This window comes from Electrona antarctica (genome assembly GCF_951216825.1).
Source record: "Electrona antarctica genome assembly, chromosome: 23".
Taxonomy (NCBI): domain Eukaryota; kingdom Metazoa; phylum Chordata; class Actinopteri; order Myctophiformes; family Myctophidae; genus Electrona; species Electrona antarctica.
In genome coordinates this window covers 34,202,536-34,217,246 of record NC_136804.1, presented here as the reverse complement: position 1 = coordinate 34,217,246, position 14,711 = coordinate 34,202,536, and the positions used below count along the sequence as shown (strand labels likewise).

Here is a 14,711-nt window from a genome sequence, read left to right as displayed (position 1 = left end):
CCTTGTCTTGGGCTAATAACAGACATAGCCGCCATCACAAATGTGATGAGGTCATGAAGTGAAGTGGCTATGGCCGAATTTAGCCCAAAGAGTGTTTTTCGTGCAAAACTAATGGTTTCAGAATCATGAAAATAAACCCCTAGTTTAACACGTCACATGCTACTTAAAGTATAATGAAATTTAGACCATGTTGCCATATATTGGGTTGTTTATGGTACCCCAACTTTCAGTAGCTGTCAAAAATTCCCCTATAGGGTGGTTGAAGACACCCCACACCCTTACAAACTAATTTTCTTGGTTTAGTTTAGTTTATTTAGGATCAGCTGTTACACCTGGCAACAGCTATTCTTCATGGGGTCCTCACTGAATAATAGGCCTATACAAAAAAAAAAAAAAAAAAAAAACATATCACAGATATCACAAAATAAAAAGAAGAAATACATTACAGCATAACAAATATGGTTAGTGCATTCACTCTAGATTGCATTAACTGGTATATTGACATAAACAGAATTACAATTTCGCCATATATATAGAAAATCCTTCAGTCTTTTCTTAAAATGCCTTTTAATAATTTCTGTGATGCGTACTGGTAGAGAGTTCCAGAAAGTCATTGCCCTGTACATGACAGTTCTTGGCTTAGGCACTGTAAATCGACCCATTGCGACATGTCTGGTATTATGTCTGTGTCTATCACTGGTATAATGAATATTTTTATATAAGCATTTTGTTTTTTTATTTGAACAAATGTTCCTTAAAAAATCCAGCCAGACTAGCAGCTAATCTCTGCTCCAGCAACAGCCATGACAGCTTCTGATGATTTAACAGTGTACTAGATCTAGCATTGCAGTTAAGGGCAAGGCGAGCTTGATAAGAAATGTATTGAGAGTGAGAGAGAGAGAGAGAGAGAGAGAGAGAGAGAGAGAGCTTAACTGTTGTGTCAGCTACATGTAGCTTAACTTAATTGCCCAACACTGCAGATAACAATGAATCATAGCTAATAGGCCTATTAAGTAACTTTAACCTATTGCTAATACTCCAATAGTGCAAGTATTCAAGCCTCAATTCTTACTGGGAAAAAAACACCATCAAATAAATAATGAAATAACTAAAAAGAATAATTAAAACCAGTGTTGGGCAAGTTAAGCTATAGCCTACATGTAGCTGACCCAACACTGCCCAGGGGTCCTTGACGCCGGGTCACTGTCAAACAGTTTAACCTCTTTAATTCTTAATGTTATATAGCCTACTTTCGCTATTCCGAAATAGACGGTCTACAAGCGCACAGCACATCGCGATGAGACACGTGAGCTTTATTGTATTGTGAACCATTTTGAACATTGTAGACAACACAAATCTCTTTATATGCAGCTCCCTTCCATGGAACAACACAGCTGTTAAGATGGGGGTAGGGTGACCAGATGTCCCTCTTTGCGTGGGACAGTCCCTCATTTCCAAGACTTTTCAGGCGTCCCACAAATTGAGACCCTGTCCCACATTGAGACTGGCAGGCAGTGTTCAAATGCCCTAATAGTTAGTCCCCTAATAGTTGGCTTTCTGTTGTAAAGCTCTCGCATTGTCTCTTTTCCTGCAAGATGTGTTTTTAAGCCTGTTAAAATAGCATAAAAGTAAAGCATGATTTTAAAACAAAATGTGAAACACCAGAGTATAAATGATAGCCAATAGGCCTATGGTCGAATATGACATCAAGGCATTTCATTGCAACTCAAGTAGTAAGTTGCTAGCCCCGTACCCCACTTCTGTCCCTCAAATGAACAGTTTGGATCTGGTCACCCTAGATGGGGGTCACAGACTTATAGCATGTTACGCAGACAGCACTAGAATTGCATTTTATGTAGTCATAGCACTTTATAGTACATATGTAAAGTATAATATATGTATAGTTTATTTGTATAGTTTCATTATATAGATACTCCACTGTTACGCTCTTAGCTTACCCATGTTTCATGATAACTACTTTTTATGTATGTGATGTATGCCATGCTTTTTTGTTAATGCTTAATGTAAGTCACTCTGGAAGTCTGGATTAAGAGCGTCTGCTAAATGCCTGAATTGTAAATTGTCATATGGTATTGGGGGTCCTCGATCCACATGAAAATGTTGAGAACCACTGTTTTTAATAGACATTAAAAACCAAAAGCTTGTTCAATTTTACTTTATAGTATTTATATTTATTTATTTGCTTATGGGGCTATTTAACTGGTCTCACAATTGTTAGGCTACTGAAGACCAATGTCTCTCATAACTTGTGACTCGTGCAACGCATCACACTTAATCAAAATGCAATTCTGTTGTTAGTGACCTTGTTCTCATTTAATTCAGGTCCATTGCACCATAATCCACGACTGGGTGCCATTATGCATGTGCAGGCACGAGAGGAGATTAGCCTGTATGGCAACAGTCATAAATGACGAAATCTAAGGGAGAAAAACGCCAGCATCAGAATAGCAAATTCATGAAGTGTTAAGATCCTGTCAACGTAAAGCCTGCAGGCTCACAGCACCAGGTCAGACCCAACTATTGGGGGGCGATCAAGCTTGACCGGGAGTGATTATCTGGCAAGATTATCCCGCAGTGTGTGATGCAACCAGATTTCAAAACAGTTTAAGATGTAAAAACCAATGCAGCGTGAGCCACGCTTTAGTGACGAAGGGCCTTCATGTCCTTCAGGCTGTATGGTAATGGTCCTTCACACAAGTTCACAATCACAGGTATAGCACAGTCTTACTGAATTCTATGTCTACGAAATGATAGACCTTTAAAACAGGCCCGGTGCCAGAGGGCGCCTGCCTGGCACCATCATTTTCAAATTCTGCCCCTCATTATGGACTTGTTTTACTATATAGTTAATAACCCTAACCCTTTTTTGAGTGGTGTAAACCACTCCTACAACTGGCTTTGTTAGTTTACGTGTCTGTCTGTCTGTCTGTTCGTACCAAAAAATGAGCATGGTTGCTATGGTCACCCAGTTCACACGGGTGTGATTTCATTACGTCAGACATTACGTCAGACCACAGCTGATCAGTCTATATAAGACCTTACACCATTTTTTTAAGTATACTTGGACGATGAGTATTATTAAGTAGATGTATTTTGGGCTCAGCTGCACAGAAGTGTTTCACTTCTAACTCCTTTGGAACGCTATACTATGTTTGCAAAACGCCTTGAGTGAGCTTGTAGATCGGCTACTCTTGCTGAATTATGAGATAACCATAATAGGGGCGCTAAAGGGTGTTCTTGGGCTTGATTGTAATATCAGGATATTACATATAAATCTTTCTTCTAAACCATGGGTTTTCAACTGATTGTGAACCAGGGGCACGACACTGACTAGGAATCAAGTTGGGGACCACTTGTTATGCACCCCATGTCTATGCATCCCACTGTTTCTCAACCAATAGTCCACTAGCCTGGGAGACCATGTATTTTCTTTTATTATACCACAGGTCGTTTCGAGGAAGCAATCTGATTGGTTGAAACAGCCTTCTAGCCGTGGGTTAAACCAGCACCATTCACCACCTAATCAAAACAAAGAATTCAGCTGCTCTGTTCTCCCAGAGCGCTAGCAAACTCGGTGGCTAGGCTAGCTAGTTTCTTGGGACATTTGTGGTCGTAGTGACTACATCTGTCATTAAAAAAATATATTCTTTCAGCGATTTTCTTAGTTTTAAGGGTAACTGTTGTATAATTGCAATATTACACTCGAGGGTGTGGGTTAACGTGAATATTGCCACTTCAGTGATGCTTGCGGAACTCGACTTCGTCTCGTTCCTCACCGCATCCCTGTCGTGGCAATAATCACGTTAACCCACACCCTCTCGTGTAATATTGCTTAAATGGTCCATGGTAAAATTGGGTCTGCAGGTGGTCTATGGGAAAACATTTTAAAATGGAAATAAATACAATACATTATTTTGTTAAAATGTAAAAAGAAAAAGAAAAAGAAATCCATAAAAAACACATTTGAATTAATAAGCATGCAGGGAAGGCTTGGAAATGAACAATTTGTTGCACGATACTACGCGGTAGTATGCACAACGAATTATATCAAGCCCTTATGGGTCATTATTGACCTGAAACATACTAGTGGTCCAGAGCTCAGAAAAGGTAGAGACCCACTGATCTATATTCTTATCTCACAGTTACCATAATTCCGTAATAATATCCAACCCTTCATATTAAACTCATTTTATATGAATGATGACTGAACCAGGCTGCAGGGTGCACTTCCCCTTCTTGAGATCTGAACTTTGAATTTCTTCACCTTCAACTTAGTAGTTGTAGATTACAACATTGAGGCCTCATCATACACTGACACCACGCTAGACAGGAACGCCCAAAAACGTAACATCCGGTTTTAGCCTAGGGTAAGAATTTTCTATGGCTGCCAATGCAACTTGGTCCAATCCTTAATCACATACGGACAAACATCTATGCCGATGCTATCTAACTTGCGGAGGTAGCGTGCCTTGTCCACGGGCAACAGATCTTTCAACGTATGGCATTGCAAATACGTTTGATAATCGCTACTCTGCTCAATATTGTTTTGAAAATGCCGCAAATTGCATTGCAGTGAACGAGCGCAAATCACAACTTCCCCCGGTCGTGGGCGGAGTCACAGTTTGAGGCGCTGTTTACGCGCCGTGGTGTCAGTGTATAGGTCACCACTGCCAGGTAATTTAGTTTCTCAGGAAAAAATTAAAATAAAAGACAGCCTTCACTTTCCTATGTTTCTAAATGCATAATCAGGGACCACATGTAATTACATGATCAGGGACCATAATTAGCCCTTCGCTAAGTCCCTCCCCAACCCGTCCTTGTCCAATAGGCATGTTAGCAGCGAGGAGACAGGGCAAGCTCTCCTTCTCCCCCATAGAGATGCATGTTAAATGACGGGATTTCAGGATCAGGATCATCAGCATCATCAGGATTCCCTGATGAAGGCTTAACCGCCGAAACGTTGGATGCATTTTTTGTCTTAACCTGCTGCAGTGCTGTCCTAATAAAATATTGGCACTCTGGCTATTGGCGTGTGCGGTAACCCTCTTGTTTTTTCAAGATTTCCTCTACAGTTTTCTCCCGTGTGCCGGCACGGCACCGCTACAAGGACTTTGGTGTGCGTTAGCTTCTTTGTACACAGTAAATGACGGGATTTCTCCATATAAATAATCGATCATTTCAGTAGCAAGAGCATCAAAAAGTCTGCTAAATCTAGTCAACCAGGCCTGCAGTAGGCTATGCACTGGACAAATGTGCATGACATTATTTCAATGAACTAGAAATACGAGGAAATGACAGAGGGAAAAAACAAATCAACTTTAAAGACAGCCCGACCGGGTGGGTCAGTCGTGTAACTTTCCCAGCGTTAAGCTGTGTAAGTGTCTATGTGTTCAACAACACAGCCATGCAAAATAACACTGACAGCTATGAGGTGACGAAAGCTTGTCCTGCCTAGCAACAGTTGCTAAACTATTTGGATAGGCATTGGACAATCGCTTTTTGGGGTGGGGTTGAGCGAACCCCACCCCACGGACCACCAGTGGTCCATGGACCACCAGTTGAAAACCCCTGTTCTAAACTAACCTGACTGTTGCAGCGGTTCAGTTGCTTTTACCATCTCAGGTCTTATATATAGGCAATACTGATGATATTATATATAAATAATGTCATTGTGTAAATATTTTGTGAAACCGCCAATATTCACTCCCCAAATATTGTTACAATATCGATATCAAGCTAAACAAGAAATGACACAGTATAATAACTTATTACCAGCTTGTGCCAAGCCCTTGAAAAGTACTGTCATGAGTCATGACTTTTGCATCAATTACTAAAAAGTATATCAATTTGGTGCCTTTCACATCTATAGCTCACTAGTGGATTTATTAATGCACTTTTACAGGCACAAACAATCCAACAAGTAAACATGAACAAAAATAACGTACAAGTACTAGGCTTCTAATAAAAACCTGCCGTATTAATAAATAAGATCTTTTCAACTCCTTCAAAACACTGTTTCAGAGACATAGCAAATTTCATTCGTATTAAATAATCTATGTTTATGCTACAAGGTAAAAACCATTTAAATACTCTCTTTGAAACAATTGAGCAATTAGATAATAAAATATTATATTAAATCTTCAGCGTGTCCCAGCAGTCTCTTATCTACTCTTATCTATTAGATGTTTACTTGAAGTGGCGCTAGTGCATTCAGGAACTTCTCCAAGGTGGACAGATACTCATCCGGGTGACATCGCATGTGGCCCGCGTGCCGCGACACCTTCCACTTCCTGCTTTCCACAGCCACGCCCCTCTCTCTCCACAAGTCAATGACGGACTCCAGGGCGACTGGGTCGCAGAGTGCATCGTTTTCGCAGAAGAAGAAGAGTGTAGGGGAAGTGACGGGGCTGTGGTGGAAGACTTGGACGCCGGCGTCGTAGTAGTCGGCTGTGTGCGATTTGAACAACCAGAAGTACAGCAAGGCGGCGTTTTTGACCAGCCAATTCAAACGAGGCAACAGAGTCTTCCCAAGTCCTGGATGACAGACAGAGAAAAGAAAATTATAACCGGTCTAACAACAACGTTTTTTTCAAGAGAAGTTTGCCCACATTCACCCTGCCGTCCCTATTTTGAGCATGTCATTATAGGCAGAAATATTCTTTTAAAACAACTACAAGCTCACAACATGTCCTATATTATATATAGGGCTTAAGTCAGTGGTTAGTTTATAGTTTCATATATGCAGAGCTAGTATTTCCTACAAGCCAGTAACAACAGCGTTCAAACCGGTGTTGGAGTCAGTGCATGCATAATTTAATATTGAGCCACCGGCTCCTAATTCATTATTCAAAAGATTGACATGCTTGTCCAACACAAACATAAAGAAACACAACACCATCAGATCCCTCCCTATCTCTGTCTCACCTATGGCCATGTGCTCCAGTGTGGTTCAAAAAGAAACACAACCCCGTCAGATCCCTCCCTATCTCTGTCTCACCTATAGCCATGTGCTCCAGTGTGATCACTATCTCTGTCTCACCTATGGCCATGTGCTCCAGTGTGATCACTATCTCTGTCTCACCTATGGCCATGTGCTCCAGTGTGATCACTATCTCTGTCTCACCTATGGCCATGTGCTCCAGTGTGCCAACCACCATGCTGTCGTAGATCTGCCCGACAATCATCGGCGCCAGGCGGGCGTACTTCTCCGGACCCTGAGCGATGTGTCCCAGCATCTGGGTGAAGGTGTACCCGCCTATGGAGCAGGCGTGCACCAGCAGGGGGCGCCCAGAGAACCGCGGCTCCTCGAGGACCTTCAAGACCTCCAGGCCGTACCGCAGGCCCCAGCGCGGCCACAGGAAGTGCATGACACCGGTCTCCACCGCCAGCACGTCCATGCCACGCTGCAGGTAGAGGCTCCGGTACTTGGCCAGGGCGCCGGGCCGGGCGCCGAGCCAGGGCAGGAACAGGACAAGTGGGCGTGGCGCCAGCGGAGGGCTGACAGACGCCGATTTGGTTTGGACAGAGACGGGCTCGGCAGGTCGTGTGCCCGAGAGCAGCGCATCGTGGGAGGAGGCCTCTGGAGGCCTGGCACCAGAGATGGACTCTAATTGGGCGGTAAATAGTGTCTTTTGGTCCCTCGCGATGTGAACGCTGGTGTAATACGTCATGCTTTTGCTGATCTTCTGGGATACGACGCCTCCCTCTTCTTCAGATACCTTTTCAGGCATTTCTGCACCAGAGCTAAAGAGACTGTGGGGTGGAACAAAGACAGTCGTTAAGACTGGGACAGCATGTTGAAACGTGAAAGAACATGAATGAGTCATTCTCGTGCAATGAACAGCACACAAGCATGCAATGTTTGGGGGGGGGGGGGGGGGGGGGGGAGGGGTCGTACAAGGGGTCGTACAATATAATATAGGGCATAGCAGTGGTGGACATTTTGTGGTGCCACATATCGAAAGCCCATTAAATTGTTTCCCATATAGAAAATATTTATATCAATTATTTTAAGCCTGGAACCCAGCCATCCAGTCTCCTGGTGAATCATGACCATAAAACATTTACTCCACAGACACGAGAGGTGAATAGTTTACTGGGAAACAACAGTATAGGGGAAATGACGGTACACAATAGAACCGGTCACCTCACCTGGGGCTCAGGTGCCTATATGCTGTTGCCATGACACTGTTGCCATGACAATACAATACCCAATCATTCCTGGCGTTGAGTAATCAATAGGCTTAACACAATATACAAACACTCTGTTGCAAGTAAACGTCCAAAATTAAAAAATGACTTGAGTAAAAGTATATGCCAAGGAACCCCCATATGAGAAGATTTGTACGGCTCTGGCAGTGATTTTCACAGATTTTCATTTCAGGGACCCCATGTTTGACCTGAATTAGACTACGGACCCCCAATTAATGGCATTCCTATCTCTGGGACCCCTGTGGTATCTGATGGAACCACAACTGCTAAAATAGCATAATAATGTTAAACTAGACATAGACTAAATTGTTTCACATCTAAATTTGTAGGCCTGAATAATACTAGCTATACTCTGAGTAAATCAGTGAAAATCACTGCCAGAGCCGTACAAATCTTCTCATATGGGGGTTCCTTGGCATATACTTTTACTCAAGTCATTTTTTAATTTTGTCTGTATATTGTGTTAAGCCTATTGATTACTCAACGCCAGGAATGATTGGGTATTGTATTGTCATGGCAACAGTGTCATGGCAACAGCATATAGGCACCTGAGCCCCAGGTGACCGGTTCTATTGTGTACCGTCATTTCCCCTGTACTGTTGTTTCCCAGTAAACGTTTGTTACCATTCACCTCTCGTGTCTGTGGCTCCTTTGGATATATCCCTGTGCCTAAACTGGCGCAAGTACAATACTCGACCAACAGGACAGACGTATAGGCACCATGATCACAGCTATGGTAAATAGCTATAGGCCTACTATTGATCTCTTGCTGATAGCAGTAAATAGCCAGAGGTCTTTTGTTGTGCTTCCTGTGACCACACCTAATATGGAGATAACTTTGACCATTTGGTGTGTCTGTTTGAGCCATCTAATGTGTATTCGGCTTCTTTATAAACTAGCCAGAACTGTCTATGTGTGTGAGTTGCCCCACAAGCCGTGAGGCTGAAGGGTGCACGCATGGCTCAGGTCATGAAGCTGTTTTGTACTCTCTGAAAATAAATCTGGACTCGGAAACCTTCATTCATCTGCCTGTGCCTCTTCATCCATCTGTCTGCAGAACTTCTGAGTATTTTTGCTTAAGTATTTAAGTCAAGTCTTTATGTCTGTTTATGGGCTTTTATAGGGAGAGAGAGCACAGTCTTCTCTCTGTTAGTTCATTTACTTCACCCCAATGTACCGTAGGCCTATATTGTAAAATCAAAGTTCATTTAACTCAGTGTGTATACCAAATGGACGCGTCAGGGTCCATTTGTACACTCTCTGAGTTACAGACCTTAAGGGTCATTTAGCTGGGGACCCCCTGGAACTCCCTCAATGACCCCTGTGGGTCCCCGGACCTCACTTTGGGAACAACTGGCCTATATACCAACCAAGCATAGCGATATACTCTACCTATTCTAGATTCATGCAAGATCTTCAAGGCACATCATACCACACGCAGGCAGGCAAGGCAGAAGGCAGCATCAAGCACTGTATTTATTTATGATTTAATATGAACCGTTAACAACATATCCGTTACCCTCGAATGAACTGCAGGTTCCCCATGTTTCTGCACAGCTGCAGGAGAATGTATATACGACACGACACCGTCCGTCCGTCTCCAGGTCCTGTATTAATATTATGGATCCTGCCTGGAATAAATAAAGCCGAAGGGCAACGGCAGAGTTTTGTGTCGGATGCTGCAGCGTCATGCAGCGTCACTTAACACGGCATCGCAGCCTGACGCAGGGCGCCTCCTGGCCCCCGGTATACTATACGGTCCGGTCCTGATGAGACTGCACACTGTCACTGAGGCAGAGCTCTAATGTTGCTCCGGTAAGAAATACAACCTGCCAACGAACTGTCCCAACGACTCCAGCTGTCTGGACCCGATCCGGCGGCGGCTTTAGCCTTTAGGACGCCCCGCTTCCCAGATGCTCTCAAAGCTTCCCCGCTGCTCTTGCCTTCCGCAATCCGCCATGCGCATTGCATGCGTTCTGTAATGTGCATGCTGCGCGCTCCCATATAGGCGCGCTCCCGCCACGTCGTCACAGATCTATGGTCACAGACATAGATATCTATGGTCACAGAGGCACATGAAGTGATGACGCGAGGAAGTGAACCTGGAATAGATCCCGGTTGATTGAGAGAGAGAGAGAGAGAGAGAGGGAGGAGAGAGAGAGAGAGAGAGAGAGAGAGAGAGAGAGAGAGAGAGAGGGAGGGAGAGAGAGAGAGAGAGAGTTTTGTATTTTACAAAATGTCATCTTCATTTTCTGTCAATCTGAATTGCGTGAGTGGCAGAACAAAGAAGTAACAAGTTAGAACTGATGATCACTGACAAGTTTATCAGTCTATAGCCTATATCATATTTGTTAATTTATTAGAGTTGATTAGTTTGATTAAATTGCAGCACCCCACACAGACCCAGAAAAGGCATAGACCCCGAACCTTATACAATGTGCAAGCTTTGAGCTTTTCTTGAAAATAATCTGATTCTGGAAGATAGCCATGGGGTAAATAAAAAATCTGCCAGAGCAGCTCCAAAGTGTGATGATGGGTAACCACAGCTGATGACGGTAATTATAATTGTGAACGACGTGTTTAATTTAAGAGACAGACATGATGATGCTGGCACAGCCAGGATAGCTCCAATAAATGAAACACACCATTCACCTGAAAAAGTATAGAAACAAACGTCAGGATAATTCAAAATGTAGGCCTATATACAAGCTATTGGCTATAAATATAAAGTAGTCTGCTGTGAGGTGCCAGCTGTGTTTGAAATGGTTATTGCTAAATAAATGAAAATGCTGGATGATCATAAAAACGAACAGACTGCATGGGCTTGTGTCCAAGTCAAGATAGAGCTGCACTCACAGCCAGTTGGCTTGGCTCTGTGTCAAAGTTATTTATAAAGGCATATATTTATCACAAGCAGTTGTGTCAGACTGAGTGTCAGACAAGTCTCAAGTAGGCTAGGCTATACAGCAATGTCACATTGGGTCTGACATTTCACTTCCTCGAAATAGGCAAATAGGCCGCGGGTCACCAGCATTCAAACGTCAGGGAAATGCTGAGCAGATGCATTTCTATTTGCTGCGCGTGGATGTGGCATGTGGATTCGTCACGGAATGATAGACGTGTATGACGGTGTATGGCCACAAGGTGGAGCCAGAGTTCAACCAACCAACCAACCAACCAACCATCCAACAAATGCCACACGAAGAACTTTATAGTGCAGTTGTTCTAAAACGTTTGCACGATGTTAAGGACCACCAAATTACATTTGGCCACAGACTGACATCTGAAAAGTATTTTATTTTTATTTTTTTGCCAGAGACTCTGTATATGGTCTACAAGATGTGTAGCCTATTGTTAAAATCTTGAAAACTGTTTTCAAGATGTGTTTGAATAGGCTTATATATATAGGCTATATGGCAGATCTACATACAGCTCAGAATGTGTTCATTGTGTTACATTTTGATGCATTGTGAGCTTGTAGATCGTCTATTTCAAATAAGCTATAGTGGTTAAACTGATTGTGAAGTGATGCTATTAACTCATTTTATTGAGGACCCCCTGGACCCACAGGCCACATCTGATGGGCACTCAGTGGAACCCATGGAAGAACGTTCACAGTAGGAATAGGACGTATCATGAGAAGGAAGAGGGAGAAAAACCTGAAGAAGATTGAATTGTGCAACCTGGAGAATTCAATGGGCAATCACATGCACCTATGACCTATGGTCTGGAAATGAACCGCTTTGGTTGACATGAGGCGGGAACCCCTTTTGGTGTTTTAAGCATTATGTTATACTTTAGCTATTGAAAAATAGCAGATCTACAAGCTCATAGCGCAGCACTGAGTGCCGCGCTATGAGCTTGTAGGTCTGCTATTTTTGAAAAATCGTGAAAATGTAGTGCAAATCTTTGAATATATATTCTTTCAGAGCGAACGTTTTTAACTCAAATCTTTGCTTCTTGGGGTGTCACTGGAACAACATATTTTCAGATGGGGGTCGGCGGCCAATTACATATATCTTTGGGGGTCCTTGACATGAAAATGTATGAGAACGACTGACATAGAAACATGAATTTTTCAAGAAAACTGTCAGGACATTTGTAGAATCGTCCTCAGGTCTAAATGGGTTAAGCCGGGTCCATGAACAGCAGGGGGTCATGGAGCCCAACACCATCAAGCCCCCTCGTTTCGGGCACTGGAGTGAAAACTGTGGATCCTGCTGGGCATTTAGGGCCCTATTTTTCTTATCCCAAACGTCTACTACCTCTAGTAGTAGCAACCGTAGTAGACACTTTTTCATGATTTGCTGCCTCGTCTCTTAGGCCTGACTCACACCTTCGCAACAGATTGATGTATAGCTTGCATCAGTCAATAATTATTGACTGATGCAAGCTCACAATGCATTTCCTTTTTTTTTTTTTTTTTTGCGGCTTACGCCTTTTATTGGTTTTGAAGGGACAGACAGTAGGCTGACAGGAAACGGGAGAGAGATGGGGGAAGACATGCAGTAAAGGCCGTGTCGGGCTCGGGAGTCGAACCCGCGGCACACTGCGACTGGATTACCAGTCGGGTGCCCAGACGGTTACGCCACCGCCTGGGCCCACAATGCATTTCCAATGAGAGTCACATGGTTTGACACAACATTTGTGTTGTATGAGGGGGTGGGGGGCAGTCGAAACACAGCCAAAAGCCGTACAACACAAATGTTGTGTCAAACCATGTGACTTCCATTGGAAATGCATTGGGGCAAGATGTAAACAAACCCTTTCTTTACATCTAGCATGCATCAATGTTGTATGCTAGATCGAAAGGTGTGAGTCAGGCCTTAGACTGCCTCTAAGCCAATGGGAGACTTACTCATAAAACCCATAGTCTGAACGGCATCAAACCCATACTCTGAATGAGCTGATAGGCAGAGGCTGCGGCACACAAACTGATTATACTGTAGAGATGTTCATAAACGAGAGCTTTCTGCACCTGGCAGTTATGACTGAGTCATTCTTGTTTCTTTTTTTACCATTTTTCCATAGTTCAAATAGCCAATGTACAAGCCATATAAGACAGAAATAATTACCCCAGAATGGTTCCAAAATCAAATCAGCATTAAAGTCAAATGAACAAGAGTGTGAAAACATTCACATCACTTTGGCCTTAATTATTAACACCCAGATGCGTGTGTGTGTGCGTGGGTGCGTGGGTGCGTGCGTGCGTGCGTGCGTGCGTGCGTGCGTGCGTGCGTGCGCAACAGCACATTAGTTAGTGGCATGAGATTTCCTCTGCTTGCCTCAGCAGGAATACTTTCAGGGGCAGTCAGGCAGATAAATATTTGAGTTAAAAAAAACACACCCCGGGCCCCTAAAGGGACGGCAATCCTGAGGTCCCCTGAACACTAACCTCCGCTCACGTTAGCCCCCTCTCTCATTCTCATTCATTTCATCCCCCCACCCCCCCCCCCATCAGACAACTTCCTTTCAGTGACTTTACATAAGTGCTTTTCAACCATTTTCACGTCACTACGGAACCCCCAAATGTATATGCATCGTGTGTGTGTGTGTGTGTGTGTGTGTGTGTGTGTGTGTGTGTGTGTGTGTGTGTGTGTGTGTGGCTGCAGACCCCATCTGAAAGTGTTTTGTGCCAGGAATGGAGTGAAGTGAAAAGATTTGTCAAGATTTGTCTTGTCAAAATAGCCAATCTACAAGCTATGAACCCAGTGAACCCACCCCCTCAACCTCACATATGCTTCAACATCAAGAAGCTTCTACCTTTCCTTCTCTGACAACCCCACACATTCAATTCAAAGGGCTTTATTGGCATGAGAAAACATACGTTTACGTTGCCAAAGCAAAAAGTGGAACAATTCAATCAAAACAAAATGTATGTACAATTGAGAGTCAGAATCTATAAATCAATATATGTACCAAAATCAATCGATGCAGATGGTGGAGGAATATGCATGCGCGCGCGCGCACACACACACACACACACACACACACACACACACACACACACACACACACACACACACACACACACACACACACACACACACACACACACACACACACACACACACACACACACACACACACACACACACACACACACACACACACACACACACACACACACACACACACACACACGACCACCCTCTGTCCCACAGGGGCTGGGGTCATTGTTTCTCAGTCATTGTCTCTCTCCATGGCCCCTCTATTATTGTCCAGGCGAAAGGAAAAAGAGAGAGGAGGGGAGTATAGACTGCGGGCATGTGGGTGGGGGTGATGGGGCGTGGGAGGGGGAGGGGGGGGGGGGTGGTTGCCCTCGCTATTCTATGGGCATGTAGGGTTCAACCCACAACAGGGTGTGGAGATTCCGCAGTGGTTTCCTGCTCTCTCTCTCTCTCTCTCTCTCTCTCTCTCTACATGAAAAGAAAACAAGATAGCGGCAACAGGCAATGTGCAATTGCAGATTTAGGCTG

General features: G+C 43.7%; 1 protein-coding gene and 1 long non-coding RNA gene across 2 annotated transcripts; both read right to left on the bottom strand.

The window, feature by feature from the left end:
- Positions 1-3,953: 3,953 nt before the first annotated feature.
- On the bottom strand, positions 3,954-4,786 carry LOC306916135. Its single transcript, XR_013788930.1, has 2 exons — positions 4,690-4,786; positions 3,954-4,332 (listed from the first exon to the last, which is right to left on the bottom strand). It is a non-coding gene; the product is annotated as an uncharacterized lncRNA (long non-coding RNA).
- A 1,132-nt stretch (positions 4,787-5,918) lies between these two features.
- Positions 5,919-9,957, bottom strand: LOC306916433 (transmembrane protein 53-like). The gene is made up of 3 exons (XM_079494283.1): positions 9,752-9,957; positions 7,145-7,773; positions 5,919-6,555 (listed from the first exon to the last, which is right to left on the bottom strand). The coding sequence occupies exons 1-3, from the start codon at positions 9,775-9,777 to the stop codon at positions 6,200-6,202; spliced, it is 1,011 nt and encodes a 336-aa protein (XP_079350409.1). The 5' UTR covers positions 9,778-9,957; the 3' UTR covers positions 5,919-6,199.
- Between the last annotated feature and the right edge of the window lie 4,754 nt (positions 9,958-14,711).